The 23,803-nt window shown below is 43.7% G+C and overlaps 1 protein-coding gene across 6 annotated transcripts in view; it reads right to left on the reverse strand.

Moving 5' to 3' along the window:
• The window catches only part of STK31 (serine/threonine kinase 31), a 112,765-nt gene that overhangs the window by 17,780 nt on the left and 71,182 nt on the right, over nt 1–23,803 (reverse strand). For 4 of the 6 annotated variants that reach the window (XM_045008126.1, XM_045008131.1, XM_045008125.1 and 1 more), the window contains 8 exons: nt 12,010–12,111; nt 10,673–10,753; nt 9,740–9,865; nt 8,673–8,798; nt 8,316–8,402; nt 7,425–7,574; nt 5,285–5,410; nt 156–245 (listed from right to left, as the gene is read on the reverse strand). In XM_045008126.1, coding sequence (XP_044864061.1) covers nt 156–245; nt 5,285–5,410; nt 7,425–7,574; nt 8,316–8,402; nt 8,673–8,798; nt 9,740–9,865; nt 10,673–10,753; nt 12,010–12,111 — 888 coding nt within the window. The remainder of the gene's footprint in view (nt 1–155; nt 246–5,284; nt 5,411–7,424; nt 7,575–8,315; nt 8,403–8,672; nt 8,799–9,739; nt 9,866–10,672; nt 10,754–12,009; nt 12,112–23,803) is intronic. The other 2 variants (XM_045008130.1, XM_045008129.1) reach the window with 1 other exon arrangement.

A 23,803-nucleotide genomic window follows, 5' to 3' on the forward strand; every position in this document is an offset into this window, starting at 1 on the left:
TCATCCCTCCATAATGCCAACTATAATAAACTTTAGAGCTGTGGGTGAACCATTCAAGAAATATACGTTTGCTGATGATGTTTTAAGGAAAGTCACACCAGTGAACTGGTGGAAGTAATTTAACCACTCTGATTCAGACACTGCGATAATCTCACTTTTAACAGTAGTAGCTTCTTCTGACGGTGTGGAAAGAGTATTTTCTTCCTTTGGACTAATTCATTCCAAATTGAGAAATCGTTTGGGACCTGAAAAAGCAGGAAAGCTTGTTTTTCTTTTCCAGATTATGCACAAACAGGAAAATGAAGGTGAAGGTGAAGATGACTGAATTAGCTGCAGAAGCCAATATTTTACGTTTCTCATGTTGCCCAGGCTGACATAGTTGATTTAATTTTTCTTTTGTTTAAAAATTTCATTTAACTATTTTAGTTAAAAACAATTTTAACAAAAACAGACCTGATTTTAAAAAACTTGGATGTTTAACTAAACTCAAAAATTCATATGCTTGTTTTGTTAAAATATTATATGTTTGCTGTTGAAGAAAAAAATCCAGAATACGCAACATTATTGTTTTAGTTAACTAAAACAATTTAACTATCTCTCTGGTGATGTTCTCCTCCTAATACAGCATGGCAAGAAAATCCTCCAAATATTAATGATTAACCTGTTGAATTGGAGATAGTTCACCTCCCAGTGGCTTCATAAATATCTGCTTAAATTACCTTTGGTAAATGAAATAACCAATCATTCATTTTCTGCTATAGCTGTAAAACTAATCTGAAAAGTTTTCAAAATAAATCACTTTAAAAATGTATAGCGTGTACCTTCTAAAAACGAAACCTACATCTATCTCTGAGTTGTGAAGAATATGTATTAAGGTTATAACAACCAACAATAATGTACTTTTATGTAGAAATTCATGATTAAATAGAGTCTTTCTGACTAGTGACTTAAATCAAATCCACCCTGCTTCAAGCCATCCTATAATTATGACTTTTTAAAGGATCCCCAGTGATTCATCTTTCTCTGTTTCCCCTCTTATCTGTTGCAGTTTCTTGTTACCTAAGGGAATTGACTTTACAAACCGAATCTACATAGGATTGCATCTCTATCTCCAAGGTCCTCTCTGGTTTAGTAGTGGAAGTTACTGCTCTGGAAAGTGCATCTGCAGTGAACATGAATTTACCAGGCATCTAGGCTACAACCAAATCATACTTTTTGGCTTTATCATCATTCTTTAAAGCCTTAAGGTACAGCCATTTAGTCGTTTGTCAAATAATACTAATAGGGGTGAGTCCATTTCAATCACCACTATCTAGCCACAAATATACTGATTGACTCTTTCACAGGTAAACACTATTCCTAAAAGCTCCTCCGCAATCTGTACATATCTTGTTTTTGAATCAGTCAATGATTTGGAAGTCTATGCTACTGATTGCAAACAGTCCTCTTGTTTCTGTAAAATCACTGCATCTAACCCAGACTGTGAAGCATCTGCTGAAATTTTAATAAGCCTGCCTGGTGCATAGAACTTCATCACTGGCTCGTGCATCAGCTGTTGTTTCAAGCCTTCCCAGATTCCTCCTGTTCTGCACCCCAGTACCATTCTTGCTTTTCTAGGCGTTTCCTCAAAGCTGCTGCTTTTGTAGACAGATTAGGTATGAATTTTACAAGATAATTAATCATTCCCAGGAACTGTTGGACATCTTTCTTTGACTGGGGATGAGGCATCCTTTCAATGGCTGAAATCTTATCACCAGGTTTTACACCTTCATTGGAAAAAATATCTACAACAAAAGTCAGTTCTGTAACTCCTAAACCCCTAAAACACATTTCTCCCTCTTTAGTTTCAATTTAGCTGCTCTAGTTACAACCAAGACTTCCTGAAGTCTACAATCATGATCCTCTTTGAGTCCCAGATGATGGCGCCATATATTGAGGTGTCAACATCATTAATACATTCACAGATCATATGTATTTTTTTTGGTACACTTCTGGCACTGAAGCTATGCTGAAGAGTAAGTGTAAGAATCTGTATCTTCCAAATCGGGTATTAAATGTGCATAGCTTTGAGTTTTCTTCAGTTAATTTTAGCTGCCAAAATTCTGAGGATGCATCCAATTTATTGAAATATCATGCACTTGCAAACTGAAGCATAACCTCTTATCTGGTTGGTAGTTTGAAATCAGGGTCATCGCTACCCATACACAAACTACGCAGCTGTGTAGGGCAGCAGGAAATTTGGGGCACCAAATTGCCCCAAATTTCCTGGTGTCCTATGCAGCTGCGTGCTGTGGCCAGCTCCAGCGGCCAGCCTGATCCCCCGGATAGCTGAGCCGGCCCCTCGTGGGCTGCGAACAGCAGAGCCCAGGAAAGCTGCCTCTGCCCCTGCCCCACCCCTTCCCCTCAGCCCCCGCCCCTGCTCCTGTCCAGCCCCCACTCCGTCCCTTACCCCCCCAAACCCTGCCCCCTGAGCTATGCATCCTGGGGGACTGCAGCAGGGGTCGGGCCTGCCCTGCACTCACCGGGTGGTGGGAAGCAGAGCAACCTGGCCCCAGCCTGCTCCGCTGGCTCCCAGCAGCGCCACTGGTGAGTGCTGGGGGGCGGGGTTCCCGCTCTTCCCCCAAACCTGGGAGCCGGGGGAGCAGAATGGAGCAGGCTGGGGCTGGGCCACTCGACTTCCGGCTGCCCCGTGATTGCAGGTGCTGGCCCAACCCCTGCTGCCTTCCTGCACTGGCTGCTCCGGGGCCGGCCCCCATGCAGAGGGCCTGCGTAGGGCATCACAATCTCTAGGGATGGCCCTGTTTGAAATGTTCTCTTTTTATAGCTCTATTGAGGTCTCTTGGACTTAAGCATATGTGCAGCTTGCCATTATTTTTCTCCACCATAACTAGGGAGCTTACCCATTCCACTGGCTCCTCAATTTTTCGTATTACTTGCATTGCTTCCATCCTTGTGAGCTCAGCACTGAGTTTATCACAGAGTGCAAATGTGAATTCAGTTCTTTGATTTGCATTTTCATAGTTTCTGCTACTCTGCACATCTGGAGACCTTTTCCTAAAGTTATATCTCCTTCATGGAGCTTTCCCTCTCTTAACACATTGTCTTGAATGCCACAAATTATTTGATCTCTGACCAGAAACTCTGTCAGCTCACCAAAGTCACAGGTCTTACTGAGTCTCCTTAATTCTGTCACATACTGCTGTATATTACCACCAGTTTTTTGCATGCATGTAAAAAATTTGTCTCTCTCAAAGATGTCATTCCTTTTTGGCATGCAATGTTCCTCAAATTTAGTCAAAATATTATTTAATCTCATGCTTTCATCATCTTCAAACGTAAAGTTGTTACAAATATCCAAAGCATCTTCACCAACATCATTAAAAAGACTGATGATTTCACTTTATAATTTTTCTCCTCTGCCTCTATGGCTGCTTAAGCACAATTCAAATCTCTGTCGGAATTTTTTTCAGTTCTCTGAAGCATTTTCCCATCAACTGCAGACTGGATGGAGGTTGCAACACATCCATTTTGGGCATTCTTCCCTTCTTAAGCTAGTCAAGCTACTTTTGTGCTCATAAAATACATACAGTAGCCTTTGTTCTTCTCTGTTCCCCTTTCTGTTTCAAACACAAGAGTAAACCTCATAATTACTACAGTCTCCTTTTCATACGGCACTTCTGACACCATGTAATGATCTTGGGGTTCTCATTAAAGAGCAAATCAGTGAAAGAGACAGGAATAAAAATTTTATTAAAAATTCCAGCGAGCTTCTGTGGTGGACTGCTGGGCACAGCTACACTGTGTTCTCCAGCCCTGCTTCCTGGGCATTTCTCCAAATTCCCATATTCATAGTACTGACCCTTATGACAGAGCCTCTCTAAATTAGAATTCTGCACACACTTATCTCTGTGTGACAGGGTGGTTACCACGCTCCTGGGATAAAAGGAGTGAGAGCAGCTGAGGGAGGCTGGCTGAGGAGCTGGCCACAGGTGTGGCCAGCTCAATCAGGGCACAGCTGGCCTGATAAGAGGGCTGCGAGTAAGGAGCCGTGAGAGTCTTGCTCCAGCAGTGGAGCAAGAAGGACCTAGCTGCCTGGTATAGACTCTTGCTCCAGCTGGGGAGCAGAGAGGACCAGGCTTCCTGGGAGAGCAATCAGGGTACCTGAGGCAGAGAGGGCTGGGGAAAGGCAGGCAAAGCTGAGGAGCTTTGGCCTGCTGAGTCCCCAGGCTGAAGCCTTGCTAAAGGCCAGGGGAGGTACTAGGGCTTCAAGGAGGCAGCTGAGGCTAGAAAGGCAGTAGGTCCAACCCCCTTGCCAGTGATGAGTGGCCATTACAGACTGCAGTTTGCCCCTAAGAGAAGGGCCTAGATGATGACTGGCAGTAGCCACTGAGGCAAGGTGGGTATAGGGGGTTGGGGTTCCCCTGAGGAGGGGAGACCCAGAGTTTGGGGACACTGCTGGGGGGGCAGTACCCCAAGGTAAGGGGCACCGTGGTCCGGGAGGGACGCAGGGCCTGAACTGGAGGAGATAAAGGGACTGCAGAGGAGCAGGTAAGGGCAGGGGAGAAACCAGCCAGAAGAGGGCGCTCCTGAGCTGGATGAGCTAATTCCCAGATTGACCAGCAGGAGGCGCCGTGCCAGTGAGTTGGCGGCTTGCTACACTCTACAAGTGCCATATTTATGTTCTTAGAATCCTCAGAACCCTAAGCAAAGGGGCACAGAAGTAAAGCAACAGAAAACCAGGATGGGTCCAGGCAGCATGAGTTACGGCAGAGCATATTACCTAACATAACCCAGTAACTAACTGAAAATGGGGCCATTTTCTCTTCCTTGACTTGATACCACAGGTGGAATGGCCATCCAGGTGCTACTGCAGGAAAAAGAGCACCTGACAATCCCATTCTTGATTCTGATCACAGGAGGGATGAAAAATGAAGGCAACTATCTACTGACCTGCAGATGAAGCTAGAGAAAGCAGCTTACACAGAAAGGATAAGAAATATAATAGTATTGACAAGCTGCAGTGTACAGAACAAAAGCCTCATTTTATTAAGTGCTGCTGTTTAGGGAGACAAGGCACACTGTAAATTGTATTGAAAAATGCATTCTTCTGCTCACAGACCTAATTCCCATTCCCTCTGCTCACAGCACTCAATTTAAAATATGAGCATTCATTACAATAGGACAGGTTTAAACAGAAGAGGGACATAACATTTATTGCTATTTATAATGCCTACTATATTTTCATGATATTAACAAAACGTCATTTCCATATGCAATAACATACCCAGAATAGAAGGCAGCCATAGGCATACATGTCAGAGGATGGAGATGCCAGGTGTCCCATTCTTAATTCAGGTGAAATTAAGTTCAAGTTACCCACTACCATAGAGTTTGCAGAGGCACGTTGATCCTAGAAGGGACAATATTACAATCAGCAATTTTAAGCCAAACTGGCAGTACAGTAAAATGAACTTTCCTTCCCATTCCCCATGATCTCACATGAACACCTTTGCCTTAATTTTTTTTTTCCTTCAATGATGGCCCAAACAGGGGATTGTAAAGGCCTCCTACCACCAAAAATGGAGCAGAGGTGGAATAAAGGCAATGAAGCATCACTCTTAAAACACAGGACTAGCTAGTTCTTGCTCACATGTCATGAAAAATAACAATTCTAATACCAAAATCTACACATGAACAGATACTCCAGTACCAGGAGAAACACAGACTGCGATGTTATGGTTGAAATAAAGGACATTTGAGAAGTTACTGTTCTCCAATGTTTCTCTAAGCCATTCTAGATACAGACAGAACTTTGATAGCAGCATACAACTCCAGAACAAAGGGTAGGTAACCACAAAGCATATTAACAGACTACAGCACACAGGACCCACTTATCAAAAACGTAATCTGCAGAAATTTGAAGAGGTATGTAAAGATATCCAGCTGGCTGCCTTATTGTACATAACTCTAGAGGGGCAGCATTCCTTCTCAGCCCAGAGAAGGAAGGTGGGGCTTGCAGTAAAGCACTGGACTGGGACTCAGAAGAACTAGGTTCTAGTCTCAATTCTGTCAGGTCCACATCTGAGTCAGCTGCATCTCTCCTCCTCCTCCCGGCTGCCTGGACTCCAGGATTACCTAGAGCACATCAGAGACACTTCCTGCTCTCAGTTCTTGTGCCCAGCACAACAGCACTCCATGACTGCCAGGAGGAGCAACTGCAGGGAAAGTCCTGACCAGCCCCTGCAGCCCATGGATGGAACATGCTCAGTGCAGATACAATCTTCAGAGAATTTAGCTGCCACTGTTGGAGACTGGAGACTGGACTAGACAAACCTAGAGCTGGACAAGGCTGACCCAATACAACAATGTCCATGTTCTTTTGTTAACTGCTTTGCTGAACCAGGGCCATACTCAGTAAAGATCGTATTCCACCAGTACTTATAACACTATCTTGGAATTATTCAGAATCATTGCATACACTAGGGGCGGGCAAACTTTTTGGCCTGAGGGACACATTGGGTTTCTGAAATTGTATGGAGGACCAGTTAGGGGAGGCTGTGCCTCTCCAACCAGCAGGCGTGGCCTGGCCTCTGCCCCCGTGTGACCCCCCTCCGCTTCTCGCCCCCTGACGGCCCCCCCAGGACTCCTGCCCCATCCACCCCTCCCTGTCCCGACCGCCTCCAGACCCTCCGCCCCTGACTGCCCCCCACCGCCCCATCCAACCCCTCCTCTCCTTCCTGACTGCCCCCCCCGGGACACCTGCCCCCATTCAAACCCCACCCCCCGTTCCCTGCCCTCTGACCGCCCTGACCCCTATCCACACCCCCGCCCCCTTACCACAACCCCGAACTCCCCAGCCCTTTATGCAATCCCTGCTGCTCCCTGCCCCCTCCTCACTGCACTGTCTGGAGCACTCGTGGTTGGCGGCGCTACAGCCGCACCGCCCAGAGCACCAGGACAGGCAGCCATGCCGCCCAACTGGAGCCAGCCACGCCACCATGCAGCACAGAGCACCGGGTCAGGCTGCAGCTCGGCAGCTGTGCTGCCCGGCAAGAGCGCAAACCCCTGCCGCCTAGAGCATTGCGCTGGCAGCACAGTGAGCTGAGGCTGCAGGGGAGGGAGACCTGCAGGGGAGGGGCTGGGGGCTAGCCTCCCAGGCGAGGAGCTTAGGGGCCGGGTAGGAGGGTCCTGCGGGCCGGATGTGGCCCGCGGCCCATAGTTTGCCCACCTCTGGCATGCTTTCACATTTGAAGTAGTATTCAAAATACACTGGCAAATGAAGAATTTGTCAATAAAATCTACCGTTATATTTTCACAATAAGAGGTACCAAAAAAATAGCAAAGGCATTCACGATACAACTCATAATGCAGAATTCTGAGTGAGATTAAGGAAATCCTTGAATATATTTGAAAAAAAATTTTACCACTGATTTGGTGAAGTCAAAGTCTCCAACTATTCCTTGTTTTCGATTCACAGCAAACACATTATTTGTATGCAGAGATCCATGAACTATATTAGCTTTGTGCAGCGTATGCAGGCCACGTGCCACTCCTTCCATCACTTTCAATATTTCCTGATGAAAATAAACAATTTTAAAAACTGAAGGAGCCAAGAGAAAAAACTCAGCATGCTTCCAGTGCAGAACCATTGCAAGTATTCTGAATGGGAAACTACATGACACTTAGTAAGATTCTAAAGAGTTGCAGAGCCAGTCAAAAAAGAACCCAGTCACACCTGGATTAATCATTTTGAAAACACAAATGTAAATACCCGTTTGGATATGTGGATTCATAACTGGTTCTGTCCTGACAAGCAATGCAAGAGAAAAAGCCATTCACAAAACTTATGACCATTTATTTAAAAAGAAGGCTATGCAGCCAAATGCCTTTCAACTGTAAACAAGCCATTTGGGGGAAGGACAAGTAGGAAAGAAAACGATAGGATGAAAACTCAGACAAGAGTAATCATGATCACAGTATTTTAAAATTTGCTTGCCAATATTTTTTAAAGGATAGCAACAACAACAAAGGCTGGAATGTTCAAAGGAGCCTAAGTGAGTGAGATCCCCACCTCCAGGGTTGTTTGAAAATCCCAGCCCCAGTGACTGGACACTAAATTGAGGTATTCATAAAAACACAAAAACTGTCATTTTCCTTTGCAGGATTTTATCACGCATCAACCATGAATGCAAGTTATATTGCCACATTACTGGGCAGCAAACAAAAAGGTGAAATAAGAAGAGAGGATCAAGTTGGTTTAAATATTTGTTAAAAAAACTTTGCTGAAATTTTGAATAAATTACCCTATTACTTACTTCTGAAGTTAAAGGTGTACCAGCTTGCAGTGCTCCTAGACTTGCTCCTGGGTAATATGGGACCATCAGATATACCAAAGGATCAGACTTAAAAAACAAAAAAACCCACAGATAATAGACGGATAAAGAAGGGGATTGCAGTTAAAATATCTATTTACTGCGAAGTTAACTTTATTACATATTTAGCGCATATTAAGTCCTCATTAAACCAAATCAATTTCATTTGATTTTTTACATAAGATCTGCATGGAAGTTTTTCTATCCAAAGCTTTGGTTAAAAAACAAAAAGCTTTAACAAATTATGAATCTTCTAGATGATAAATAGCAATGAAAAAAGGATGTCAATCTAGAACTTACCTTGCACAAAAAAAGGAACATCAACTGTAATAATCCAGATTTCTCCTTAAATTCACTCCAAGCTCTGTGATATCTGGCTGTTCTTTCTATCACTTTTGCCTCTGTGCTCACATCTACCGCATAGCCCTGAAAACAAAGAATTTTCAGCTGATTCCTAAATTAACGTTGTTTATGTGGAATTACTATATTTTATTTTTATGAACAATTACATGATAAATTCTATTGAGTGACCTTCTGTTATACTGAATTATAATACTCAACCTAGGATCTGGGAGATCAGTCCCAAATTTTCTTTGTGAACGTTTAAAGTGTTGGACTAGCAATACAGGTCCAGTGTTCCCATTGCCCGAACAGTATCATAGCCAAGTTAACAAGCAGTGTTTACACCAGTGGTGGGCAACCTGAGGCCCATCAGGGTAATCCACTGGCGGGCCTCGAGACAGTTTGTTTACACTGACTGTCCACAGGCACGGCTGCCCGCAGCTCCCAGTGGCCACGGTTCGCCATTCCAGGACAATGGGAGCTGTGGGAAGCAGCAGCCAGCACGTCCTTGCAGCCCGCGCCGCTTCCCTCAACTTCCATTGGCCGGGAACGGCAAACCGCAGCGTTTACATTGTTCCACCATTAACTTCATACTTCTTGATCTCCTGAACGCTGGTGGGTAGGAGGGGAAGTGTGGCAGTGGAAAGCAGAGGAGACACCCGGGAATCATTAGGGAAGATGTCAGTGTGAGTAGGATGGAGACTGAATGCACCAGGAACAGGGAGTGATAGCCAGTAAGTAGGGCCCACTGACGCACAGGAATGGCAGTCAGCAAAAGGAAGGGACACGCTTGCAGCTGCCCCCAGAGAAGTGAAAGAGGAGAAGAGAGATGGAGACAAACAGCAAAAAAATAACATTGCTTTGGTAGTGATCCAAGAGCCTAGCCGAATTATTAGCATTTACAAGGGTCCTATTGAAAGTAGTAAAGAAGCAGTCATTGAGTTCAAGCAGATCAATATACTCAGTAAGTTACCAAGAGAGCGCCACATACAGCTAAGAATTGAAAGTCAGTGACAGAAAATTACCTTCAAAAGAACCTTCTGTTCTTGAACTTCTGAACACACTAATGGGTGCTTCGTGCTCAATTCCTTAAGAGGTTCAGCATCAAGAAGATCCCGTTCTAAGCTGACTGCCAGAAGTCCACCAGAGTTCTGGAACGCACACATGCAAACACAACTGAAATGCCACTAACTAGTTTAATAATCCAGACACTGCATATTGCTGAATGCTTAATATTTATCAACCACTACTGATAATGCAGGACTTTTACCATAATGTAAGGAAGGTCAAATTTAGGCTTAAATTAAGTATCTTTTTTAAAATAAAGAGAAAGTTTCCATTTGGTAATTCTCTGCCCCCCCTCCCAGTGTTAAACACATTAACTTGACCTTCATTCCTTCAATACACATAATTTGGATTTAATATGTCAATGTCATATACGAGCCACTGACTGCCCATATACTTCATAGACGTTAAAAACCTGAGCTCCTGACACGTATAATACATGGTTTTTGTTTTCTCCTCTCTTCACCCTGCCCCAGACACAGCCAGTCTTAGCATTTCATGCTGGGCCAGCATTTAGGTGTTACTGTTGGTGAATTAAACCGTAACATGACCAGTAAAGCTGAATGTGTAATTCTACTGAAGTCTGGATACCATATTGGAATTTATTTTCTAGTTACTGGCATGAATGAGTGACACTGCAAGTGTGTGTGAGAGAGAAGTCTCTCTGGGATGTGAATAATGAAATCTCTCACTTGTTTAAAGTTTTCATTTGACCCATGACTATATTTTCAGTTGTTAAACTTGTAATCGGACTACTGCCCTTAAAGACTTCATCACTTACTAGAATCTCTGGTATCTCTTGCTTTATGGCATATTTAATGAAGCTACTTCCCCTACTCTCAAATACATACTCTCAGTTCCCTGCCCTTAGAAACACAGCAGGGGCTTCTTACCATATACTTCAGAATTCCTGCTTCTGGGTGAAGGAGTGGCAGCTCAGGGAACCATTTCTGCACCAGGTAAGTAAGCGTCTCCTGAATTAGGGATACATTCATCAATGCGACCGCCTCCGCATGCAATACGTACAAGTATATACCAGAAAATACATTAACTGAAGTGTGGGCTGTATGTCCACAAAACGTCGATTTCTGAAAATATGACGAGCAGAACCTACCCTCTTCCAGTTACGTCACTCAGAATGCAACTGGCTTTCACTTTTTCACAGCAACAGTACTATAACAGCCCATTTGGATGTATTTTTAAAAACAGGGTTTGTGTGGTAATTTTAGGGACTACTGGATACCCCCATCCCTTAGAAAAATATGATCCACCCCCTTCCTCGTCAAAGTAGCCAGAGGAAGGCAGCTGGAGAGAGACCAGCTGCTGAAGAGAAGTTCCTACTTACTCTCCTCTCCTTCCCCAACCTGAAAGTGGGTCAAAGGACAAAGAGAGGGGAACCCCAGTACCACCACCAGAGGCAGCCCAACCTCAGCAGGAGCAATCAGGGGAAATCAGAAGCAAGGCGGCCAAACCTTAGAGTTGGTAAAACAGGCCACAGCTCTTGCCACCTCCAGCCACCCCACAAACCTGTAACATTTAGGCATTACTGTTACTCATGCCCAGCACTGCACTACCAGAGGTCCTGTTCCTGCTCTCCCCATTCCTACTTCTAAAGAGAAGTGGCTATGGATTCTGGAATCCTCCCTCCATGCAGAGTATTTAGGAAGTGGGAGATCACTGGTGTCAGTCTTGCCTTTAACTTGGAGGAAGGACCTCCCTCTTCACTGCCCTGATCCTATCCCCCATATCACACAGATAAAGGCTTTCTTCAGCCACTGTGCTAATCATCTTCCTACTGCTCTGGTGAGGGGACTAGGGCTCACACTTCCAGATTTTCCTCTACCATGCATTTTGAAAAAAGGTGTATCAAGTGGAAAAGAGGAAAACTGATGATTATCTCCCTCCACCTTGGAGAGTACTATTTCATTTCAGAGGCTTTACTGAATATGAGCGTCTGACGAAGTGGGTATTCACCCACGAAAGGTTATGCTCCAATACTTCTGTTAATCTATAAGGTGCCACAGGACTCTGTCACTTTTTACAGATCCAGACGAACACAGCTACCCCTCTGATACTTGAATATGAGCGTGCCTTTAGTCCTTCCTTTCAGTACTGTAACATTCATCCTTTAGATTTTACTGAGAATGAATGTATATAATAAAGCAAGTGAAATGTAAATGTGGTTCATACAACTACACAGTTTAAGTTGCTTACATAAATTGATACTTACATATTCTTCTTGTTCATTGTATATTTCCTGAATAAGATTGTTTCTCAGTCCAGTGATTTCTTCTTTTACTTTTGTTATTTCATACTCACTGTAATCATCAGACTGCATGCAGAAACAATAAAATTACCATCGTGGATGCCTCTCAAGAAATCATACTATATAATGTAACCTAGTACGTAAGAGCTAAAAAGCAGCTTCCATATTACATTATAATTTGAGAACGCAGTTTATTCTCAAAAGTATTCTAGGATGAAGGAAAGATACTAATATCATCAGACCTTTTTTTGCTTTTCTAAACTACCTATTTGCTGTAATTTTCTTCATTCTCTTTTTTGGAAATCCTCTGGACACCAATAAAATCTAATGGTTAGAAAGGGCATTCAGCAGTTCACCCAGGGGGGTGGCCTAAATTGTTGTCACAATAAAATTTGGGGTTTGAATGACTGGACAAGATGCTACACCAGATTTAGATCTTATCTGAAGGTTCCTGGCCATTGGCTTCATTTTAGAAATAAATTTTACAGAACCTGGACAGGAAGAGAGATGAAAAATCAGATTGGAGGGTGTGTTCACTTCAGTAGTACACATTAGAGATCCGTCTTTCTCGCTGAGGAGGAATTTTTTTTTCATATGATTCCTATAATTTTTTTTAAACCATTCTCTATCAGATACATTATTGGAACTTTTGGGTCCGATTTTCAGACCCAGACCAGGCACACTGGCCTAGAAAGACATGTGAGGGACACAAACACATTGAAACTTTTCTGTATATGGAAAACCACACATACGGCTACAAATACGCAAATCAACATTTGTGTATTTACATAGCTAAGCGTGCACTTATCAAGCTAGGTGGTACTTGCTCAGTAGGAATGCAAACACTTGCCTACCTGGCAACTGGAGATTAGGCCCTGTGAAATGTACTGGAATAGGAAATGTTTTAAATAGAGCTGGGGAAAGGAATGCAAATTCCATTTCACAGAGGAGTTTGGGATTTCAAAATCTGTTTGCATTCCAATTCGGAACAAAACCTGAACATTTCAAAATACTTTGTGAAAGAAAATTCGTTACATATTCATTTTGACATTTTAAAATGTTATATTATAATGCAGAATATAAAACAAAAAATAGAAACAAAAAGTCATTTCAAACTGACAAATCAAAATTGGGCTGCCAAGCGATTAAAAAAATTAATTGCGATTAATCACACTTTTAAACAGTCATAGAATACCACTTATTTAAATATTTTGGGTGTTTTCTACATTTTTAATTAATTTCAATTACAACACAAAATACAAAGTATACAGTGCTCACTTTACATTTATTTTTTATTACAAATATTTGTATTGTAAAAAACAAAAGAAATCGTATTTTTCAATTCACCTCATACAAGTACTGTACGGCAATCTCTATCATGAAAGTTGAACTTACAAATGTAGAATTATGTACAAAAAATAACTGCATTCAAAAATAAAACTTAACCTACAAGTCCACTCAGTCCTACTTCAGACAATCACTCAGACAAACAAGTTTGGTTACAATTTGCAGGAGATAATGCTGCCCACGTCTTGTTTACAATGTCACCTGAAAGTGAGAACAGGCATTCGCATGGCACTGTTGTAGCCAGCATCGCAAGATATTTATGTGCCAGATGTGCTAACGATTCATATGTCCCTTCATGCTTCAACTACCATTCCAGAAGACATGCATCCATGCTGATGACGGGTTCTGCTCGATAACAATTCAAAGCAGAGCGGACCAACGCATGTTCATTTTCATCACCTGAGCCAGATGCCACCAGCAGAAGGCTGATTTTCTTTTTTGGTGGTTCGGGTTCTGTAGTTTCCACATCAGAGTGTTGCTCTTTTAAGACATCTGAAAGCATTCTCCACACCTCATCACTCTCAGATTTTGGAAGGCACTTCAGATTCTGAAATCTTGGGTCGAGTGCTGTATCTATCCTTAGAAACCTCACATTAGTACCTTCTTTTTATTTTATCAAATCTGCTGTGAAAGTGTTCTTAAAACAAACATGTGCTGGGTCATCATCCGAGACTGCTAGAACATGATATATATGGCCAAAACTGGGTAAAACAGAACAGGAGACATACAATTCTCTCCCAAGGATTTCAGTCAAAAAATTAATTAACGCACTTTTTTTTTTTTTTTTTTTTTTTAAAAGAGCATCATCAGCATGGAAGCATGTCCTCTGAATGGTGGCCGAAGCATGAAGGGACATATGAATGTTTAGCATATCTGGCAAGTAAATACCTTGCAACACCGGCTACAGAAGTGCCATGCAAACACCTGTTCTCACTTTCAGGTGACGTAAATAAGAAGAAGTCATCAGTATCTACCGTAAATGTAAACAAACTTGTTTGTCTTAGCAATTGGCTGAACAAGAAGTAGGACTGAGTGGACTTATAAGCTCTGAAGTTTTACATTGTTTTGTTTTTGAGTGCAGTTATGTAACAAAAAAATCTACAATTGTAAGTTACACTTTCATGATAAAGAGATTGCACTACAGTACTTGTATAGCGTAAATTGAAAAATACTATTTATCATTTTTACAGTACAAATATTTATATTAAGTGAGCACTGTACATCTGTATTCTGTGTTGTAACAAAAATCAATATATTTGAAAATGTAGAAAAACATCCAAAAATATTTAATACATTTCAATTGGTATTCTATTGTTTAACAGTGTGATTAATCACGATTTATTTTTTTAATCACAGTTAATTTTTTAAGTTAACTGCGATTAATCGACAGCCCTAATCAAAATGTTTAGTTCAGAAAGTGCAGAAACAGGATGTTTTGACACTGTAGGAAAAAAAAAAAAAGAGAAAAATTCCATCAAAAAAATTTCAGTGAAATCTACACACTCTCAAGAAACCTTTTGGTTTTGACTAAACTGCATTTTCTGACCAACTAATTTTAAATCTGTTTGGTTTCCTCTCTCATTCTCCAAAAACTTGCTAGTACTTCTACACATTTAGAAGATCTGACCTGTCCTTGATATCCTGACAGTGAAAACACTCATCTATACCCTAACCATCTCTCATCTCAACTGTTACCTCTACCTCTTCCTCTCTGATCTCCACTCCGTACACATCACCATCCAGTCCACCCAAAACAGAACAGCTAAAAGTATCTTCCTAGCCCAATTAAACTACATCACCCTTTAAATTTTTCCATTAGCTTCTACAGTAAGGCAAATGGAAAATTTGTTAGCAGATTATTTCCTTTCTTGTATTGATCTCATATTCAAAAATATATGAGCCGCACTTCTCTTCCTGCAAATAACCGAGCCTAGAGAGTAAGACTTATCCTTGAGGTGCGAGTACTTGGCTAAACCGCTTCTGCCATCTCTCCAGATGATGTGGGTGAGATAATATCTTTTACTGGACCAATATCTGTGGTGAGAGAGAGAAGTTTTTGAGCTACAAAGAGCACTTCCTCTGAGACCTGAGGAAGAGTTTTTTGTACCTCAAAAATCTATCAGTCTCACCAACAGACACTGGTTCAATACAAGTTATTACCTCACCCACCTTGTCTCTCTCATATCCTGGGATGAGCAAAACTGCATACTCTCCCCAGATGACTATTTCCCAGCGTTGAGTGGAAACACTAAATTCTTATGAACAGATTAAGTATAAGCTTAATGGTAAACACTTGTTCCATTATATTACTGACATACGTGGAACAGGCCATCACAAAGGATACTTGAAGGCCTTATCTTGAGTGGGACAAATTTGAGGGGAGAGGGCAGTAAGAGAAAGGTAATACATTTAACAACTGTCCATTCTGGATCTTACCCTCCCCTCCAAGACATGTGGAATGTAGCACACTGTAAGGAAAAATTAGAAGGAAAGAGAAATGAGATTAGGCAAAGCATCTGTCCCTGGTGCTCTTGTACCTCCTTCCCCACTGATGACGCTCACTCTTGTGCTTCGATTGGATATAAATAGGTAAACAGTGGGAAGGTACCCCAACTACTCGAGTATCAGCTGGAAAACTTCTTGGTTCAGTGACCATTTGAGTGGTTCATCTGTTGACTGCAGAGGTTGTCTGCTAGTGTGTTCAGCATCACTTTTATATGAATCTCTCTAATGAAGACATTCTGCTCAGAGAAGTCTGTGTGTTTCTTCAGTGTTTAGACTTGACCTCCTTGTGCTCCCTTGCCATTTTAGGTATGTCATAGTCATTGAGTTGTCTAACTGAGCTAGCATATGGTCCTCCTTCAGACAGTCCTGGAAGTCTCAAAGAATCAGCACCTCACTGATCTCTAGGAACTAGTTTCTCGGGAGCCTTTCTGACCTTGATGACTTTCCCTGTGCCCTGGGGTGTGTCAAGTACCCCGCAACATTAATATCCATGGTCACAATTTTAGATTCTGGATTGTGCAGGAAGAATGCTACCATCACATGGATTTGCTGTTTCCACCAACTTAGGGACCTGATCACTACATGGTATCCTCACATTCCTTTCCATCTCCTGTTGGAAACTGTTACAGGCCCTTAAGATCTATCCTTTATCCTTCCTAGCGCAGCTTTACCCATGGAATAACCCCTACCTCAAAGAGATTGGAAATCCTAGGAGCTGGTATTGATGAATAAAACATGGTATTCCTCGACGCCCAGGAGATCAGTGCCTGAATCTTGTCAACCCTTTCCTGTGCTGTGAGCATGCTGGCTCTGCATCAAGCTTGGCAGATGGTTCTCTGAAAGGGAATCAGAGAGCTCTTCAAGTTTGACACAGACAAATGTGCCTACAGCATGCAGGTCTGTTTAGGTTGCTTCTTCCAAGATTGTATAAGGTGAGTATTTAGTTTAAGAAAAGATGCATCTGAGTCCCTAGACTCTTCGAACAGGACACTATATCAGTAGCTTTGTGAACATTGTGTATGTGGAGGATAGACTGCATGGTAACACTTTGTACTGACATTGGCTATTCTCATAAGCATCCTGAAGGAACTGTGGGTATCAGGTCCTTCCACGACTATTCATATAAGCTCCTGCCAGGTCCATTATCAGCTCTCCTAGGGAGAGTGCAGCAAAAGGGAAGTGAAAGTCTGCATCCTCTATTCAGTCTTCTCCAACCCACTCAGCCTCTTAAAGTCTAACTCTGCCTGGATTCCGTCACTTCTTTTTCTTTCTGTGAAGAAAAGAGATTAGAGTCCTTGACTTTTTTGCTCTGAGGAACAGCCTCTGTCGCAAATAATTCTAGAAGGTGTGAAATTTCCTTGCGGGTGCTTGTCACTATCTATTGAGGCTGGAAACAGGGGAAAAGAAAGGATGTGCAGGAGCCTGAAGCTCCAGAATGTAACACAGATACTTCTCTTATACCGTCCAGCATGGGACAACTTGAACCCCTGTGTGCTGGAGACCAGAGGGGGGCAATCCCCTCCACACTTTTTAAACAGGGAGCCAAGCCCTCACCTTTTGAGAATCAGAACTAGGCAGAGGCACACAACAAGAGGAGGCCCCTCTGGCCAGAACTGGGTGGTGTAACAGAGGAGCCCCTTCCCTGCTGGCATAATGGAGGGGCAGCCAGACCATATCTGAGAGTGATATTGCAACCTGGCACACACGGTCACAAGAGCACTCAAGTTTGGTTGTAGTTTTCTGTGCTACTGCTTGAACCAGGAGTCTAAGAAGTCGGATGATCCTGCCTGACAGCCTGCATGCTAGATGGGGGTGGGCGCTCAGATGCAGACATACTCTCTTTTTGGACTGGTAGGAGTTGGCACCTGACCACTTAGTTTGTTCTCATAACTCTTGCTGCCAGCCTCACAGAACTGATGGCTCCATCCTCCATGAACACATCATCAGGGATATTTTATCTAGTATTGATATGGTTCTGGGGGGGGAAGGAGGTCAAAGCTCTTTAAAGGAATCCCATCAGGATACTGAGACTGCACAAAGCACGTGATGACCAGTGAGATGGAAAGAGCTATGCTAACATTTCTAATTCTCTTCTAAGGGCAGCTTCCATCTTCCTGCCTGAAGGTATTGAAGACGTCTCCCCTTGGCAGAAATTAACATGCCCTTTACAGGGACACCACAGCTGAGGAAGGATGAAGAGAATCTTGGAATTCTAGAACCTGGAAAGCTATCAGACTCAGCCTCTTCCCTTTGTTGGCCATTTCCCAGCCCTTCCTTGTGATTTTCTTGAAGGAAAAATAAGGAGATAGCAAATTGTTAGTTTTGAATTGAAGAAATATTCCCCTTTTCATGCCCTCTCTCTCTGGCTAGATGTCAGTGGTGCCCAACCTTCAAGCCAATTTTCAAGCACATCTGTTCCTCAGTGTTGTCATGATTCAAAACTAATAGTTCCCCTACTTCAGTATCCCCCAAGGAGCTGGAGACCTGCTGTGCTTTTTTTCCTGGGTTATTTTAAGCCTTTTTTGGATTTCTAATGTATTTTGCAGAATCCCCAGAGGATCAGTCTCTCCTAGTCCAGTGTTCTCTTTGAAGTCTTAGCCTGGGCAAAGACAATTTGTTTTGAGCCCTGTTGTGCCTCATCATGTAATACAGAACTGGGGAGGAAGTGGCGGGGACTGCCCCAAGAGATCCCAAATCCTCCTCTTGGGAAGAGCAACTGTCTGAAAGGACGATGGATCCCTTGACTAATGGACTCAACCCATTAAAAACCTGAGATGCACAACGAGATTTTTTTCTCCTTTTGAGGGAGACTGGACTGGGGCGACTTTGTGCCTTACCCTTAAACTTAGTGCCTTACACTGAGGTGCTTGCTCCCAGACTCCCAAGAGCTGAGTAGGACAAAGCAATGGAGGTGTTTCTGGGGAAGTTTTGGCTGGTGTTGTGAGATACAGAAGGTCCATAAAGAGCCTTTTCCCCCTGACTCAGGGAGGGCTCTGGCCTGGAAGCAATCACCTCAGAACTTCTCTTCTGTGGCTCCACAGAATATTTTCTTGCAGACACAGGAGCAGGTTGCCCTTCAGCTCGATTCCTTTGGCCAGCTCTGCCATGCTGGAAGAAGGGAGAATTAACAGAAGAAAGGTGCATGGCAGGTGATGCTACTTGGAGAAATAAGGCCCTGAAATTTTGACTCAATAAAGAAGAGAAGACAGTGATCTCAAAATCATCTTTAAATCCTGGGCTGTGATAGATGAGATGGGAATGCTGAATTGCTGCTCTGTCTGCCCAGTCGAAAGGCAGAGAATCTGGTGAGACAGTGGAAGGAATGTAGACAAAACCTTAGAGTTTTGTGGACAAGTCTGAACTGCCCCAGGTATCTGCAGGACTGGAGTTCTAAATAACTTTTGTCCTCCTTTTCAAGGCCCTATATAACACTTCCCTTCCAATTGCCAAACCTTCTGTCTCTTGAAGTGTAATTGCTCCACCTTTCTCCGCCAATGACCCTAGTCTTCACAGTAGCCCATTCACCTGTTTTTCCCATCAGCATAAGCATTGCTGGGGGGTGGGGTTTATGTCATTCCCTATGTATGGAATCATCTTCCTTCTCTGGTCCATTAGCCTCTCTCATTTTAAATCTCTCTTCAAAGCTCATCCACTCTACAGTGCTCACAATCACTGAAGTGTGTGTGGTTTTTAAAAAAAACAATAAAATGTGCATATGCATAAACTGAACATATGCACGATGGCATTACTGTAACCTTCATCTGACCTCTATCACATGCCCCCTTAATTGTCTCTTTTCCAACATGAATAGTCTTTTTAATCTCTCCTCATAAGGAAGCTGTTCCATAGCACATCTTTTCTGTTGCTATTCTCTGTCCCTTTTCCAATTCTAATATACCTTTTTTTGAGATGGGGCAACCAGAACTACATGTAGTATTCAATGTGTGGGCATACCATGGATTTATATAGTGGCATAGTGTTATTTTCTGTCTTATCTACCTATTTCCTAATGGTTCTTAACATTCTATTAGCTTTTTTTTTTTTTTTTAACTGCCGCTGCACATTGAGCGGATGTTTTCAGAGAACGACACAAAATGATTTTAAGATCTCTTTCTTGAGTGGTAACAGCTAATTTAGACCCCATCATTTTGCATGTATAATTGGGATTATGTTTTCCAATGTGCATTCCTTTGCATTTATCAACACTAAATTTCATCTGCCATTTTGTTGCCAAGTCAGCCAGTTTTGTGAGATCCCTTAACACAGTTGGGCATGAGTGAGAGAAATTCTTTTCCTTTTAATTCCCCATCTCTAGACTCTTTGCACTAAAAGTAAAATAAGTGGTTAGAGGCAAAACACATCCTTTAAAAATTGGAAGATAGAAGACAAAGGGTAGGAATAAATGGTCAGTTTTCAGAATGGAGAAAGGTAAATAGTGGTGTCACCCAGGGATCTGTACTGGTGCTGTTCAACATATTCATAAATGATCTGGAAACAGTGAGGTGGCAAAATTTGCAGACAATACAAAATTACTCAAGATACTTAAGTCCAAAGCAGACAGCGAAGTATATATGAGGATTCTGACATAAGGGCCCTGATTTCTGAAAACCTTCCTGGTCAAGATAATTGCTACCAGGAAGGTGACCTTCCAGGAATGATATGACAGAAGGCACGATGCCAGTGGCTCCAAGGGAGTCTTGACATGACCAGGTTTAGGTCCCACGGGGGAATGGGTTTGCAAATTTGAGGGTAAAGTCTCTCTAATCCCTTGAGGAAGTGAATGGACATTTTGTGTGAGAACACCAATCTACCGTCCAGCAGAGGATAGAAGGCTGAGATTGCCCCTAGATGCACCCTGATCGATGAAATGGCTAGGCCTTGTTGTTTCAGATGGAGCAGATATTCCAGCATGGACTGGAGAGGTAACCGAGTTGGTGAGAGGCCTCATTGGGATGACCACACTGAGAAATGCTTCCGCTTGGTGAGGTAAGTCGCTCTACCAGACAGTTTCTTACTACCTAGCAAGACCAGGTCAACTTGTTCTGAACAGTCCAGCTCTGCCAGATTCAACCATGGATCTTCCATGTGGTCAGGTGGAAGGCCTTGAGATTCAGTTGTAGCAAACAGCCGTGATCTTGCGAGATCAAGGCAGGAGGGAGTGGCAACAGGGTTGATACTGACAGATCCAGTAGCATGCCACCAGTGTTGGTGCAGCCACGCAGTGACTATAACAACCACCTTTGTTTTGTCTTCCTTGATTTTCAGAAGGACTTTATGTACCAGAGGAATGAGGGGAAATGTGTAGAACAGGAGTTTTATCCATACGAGTAGAAATACATCTGTGAGCGAGCCCAGGCTGTAACCACACAGCGTGCAAAACTGCTAACATTTCCTGTTCCGCTTGGTTGCAAACAGATCTAAAACAGGAAACCCCCACCTCTGGAAGATGGATCTGCCTAGATCGGGGTGAAGGGACCACTCATGGTGAGAAGAGAAAGACCTGCTGAGGTGATCTGACAAGGTGTTCCGGGCTTCCTGAAAGTGAGAAGCTTTGACGTGGATGGAGTGCTTTGTGCAGAAGTCCCACAGGCGAATGGCCTCTTGACACAGGGTGGATGAGTGCACTACTCCCTCCTTGTTGGTGTAAAACATAGCTGCAGTGTTGTCCACAAGCACTCTCACGATTTTGCCCAAGGTCTGCCATAAAAACACCTGGCACGCTAGGCAAACCACTCTGACATTTATATGCAAGGAGAGCTCCTCCTGGGACCACAGGCCCTGAGGTGCTTGAGATGAGCCCCCCAACCTAGACAGGACACATCCACGATTAGGGATACTGATGGCAGGGGATTGAAAAGGGAATGCCCGCGCCCACCGATTGGGGATCTCTCCCCAAGTGGAGGGAGGTGAGGACCAGAGCAGTAACTGTAAGCACTGAGACCAAGTGCTGATGGCTTGGCAAGTACACCAAGGCCAGCCAAGCCTGAAGGGGTCTGAGGCCTAGTCTTGCATGCTGTACCACTTAAGTGCACACAGCCATGTGACCCAAAAGTTTGAGGCAGAAATGGGCTGTTGTGACGGGCTGGGTCTTGATCTCTGATATCAGAGCTGACATTGTCTGGGAGCGAGCACTGGGAGGAAGGCTCTGGACCAGGTAGAACTGAGCAATGCATCAATAAACTATCATCTGGGTGGGGATGAGAGTTGACTTTTGCTCATTTATCAATAGGCCCAGGGCTCTGAAGATAGCCTGGGCCAGAGTGATGCTGGCTCTCACGTGGCCCTCGAACCAGCTCTTGATCAGCCAGTTATGAGGTAAGGGTAAACTCGAACACCACTCCTTCTGAGGAAGGCTGCCACCACTGCTATGCATTTTGTGAAAACCCAAGGGGCTGCCGACAGACCAAAGGGGAGGACAATGAATTGGTAGTGGGTCTGGTGTATGATGAATCTGAGGAACCCTCTGTGGTCCCGGAAAATGGAGATGTGGAAATAAGCTTCTTTCAAGTTGAGGGTGGCATACCAGTCCCCTGGATCCAGGAAGGAAATAGTAGAGGCCAGGGAGACCATGCGGAACCTCAGTTTCTTGAGACAAATTGTGATGCGACACAGGTCTAGGATGGGTAGAAGACCCCCTTTGGCCTGCGGCATTAGGAAATAGTGGACTAAAACCTTTCCCTCTCAAGTTCTGAGGCACCTCCACCACCACCTTTACCCGAAGGAGGGCTTGCACCTCCTGGACTAGAAGTTGCTCATAAGAAAGGTTCCTGAAGAGGAACGGGGATGGAAGAGAGGGGTGGAAGAAAACTGAAGAGTGTAACCTCCCTCCATCGTACACAGCATCCAACAGTCTGATCTGATGATGGACCATGCTCGGCTGAAGTAGGAGAGTCGGTCTGAAAACAAAGAGGGGGCAAGATCCGGTATGGAAATTGATAGAACGCCCTCAGATGCTCCTTCAGAAGTTGTGCTTGGGGCCTCCTGGATATCTGTGTGAGCCCAGTAGTGAGGCTGAGGGTTGCCCTGGAATCTTTCAGGCCATGGAGTTTTGCATATGTCTGTTCGAAGAGGGAAGTTCCCTCAAATGGAAGGTACTGAATGGACTGCAGAACCTCTGGCGGCAGTCCCGAGGATTGGAGCCAAGAACACCTTCTCATCCCCATCGCTGATGCCATGTCAGATGCATCTAGGGCAGCCTGGACACAGGCCCTGGCTACAGTCTTCCCTTCCTCCAGCAAAGTGGAGAATTCTTGTCTGGACTCCTTAGGCAGCAAGTCCTTGAATTCTGACATGGAGTCCCAGACATTATAGTCATACCTCCCTAGTAAGGCCTGCTGGTTGGAGATGCAGAGCTGTAACCCACCAGTAGAATAAATCTTTCTACCAAACAGGTAGACTTCTTTGAGTCCTTTGGCTTGGGGGTTGCAACTTGCAGCCTTTGCCTGTCTCTTTCGTTGGCCACTGCAACCACAAGGAACCCAAGAGGGGGACGGGAACATAGGTATTCATACCCTTTAGTGGGAACACAGTACTTTTTCTCTGCTCTTTTGAAGTGGGAGGCAGAGAGGGGACCTGACCAGATCCATAACAGCCTCATTGAGGGTAGGGTCACGTTTGACAGGGCCGCTGCAGCCAAAATGTCAATCAGGCAACATGAGGACTCTTTAAGCACCACTTCCACCCCTAGGTTAGAAGCTACCCTTTTCAATAGCTCCTGGTGAGCTCTGAAGTCATCCTGAGATACCAAGCCTCTTGGCCCCAACACAGTTTTGTCTGGGAAGGAGGCGGCCTGTATTGGTAGGAGGCCTTCCTCTTCTTCTTCTGCACTGACCACATCATGCAGCCCGAAGACCTAAGTATTGGTACCAGGCTTCATACCGGAATCTGGGTCAGGTGCCGGATGGTG

The sequence above is a fragment of the Mauremys mutica genome, chromosome 2 (assembly GCF_020497125.1).
Source record: "Mauremys mutica isolate MM-2020 ecotype Southern chromosome 2, ASM2049712v1, whole genome shotgun sequence".
NCBI lineage: Eukaryota > Metazoa > Chordata > Testudines > Geoemydidae > Mauremys > Mauremys mutica.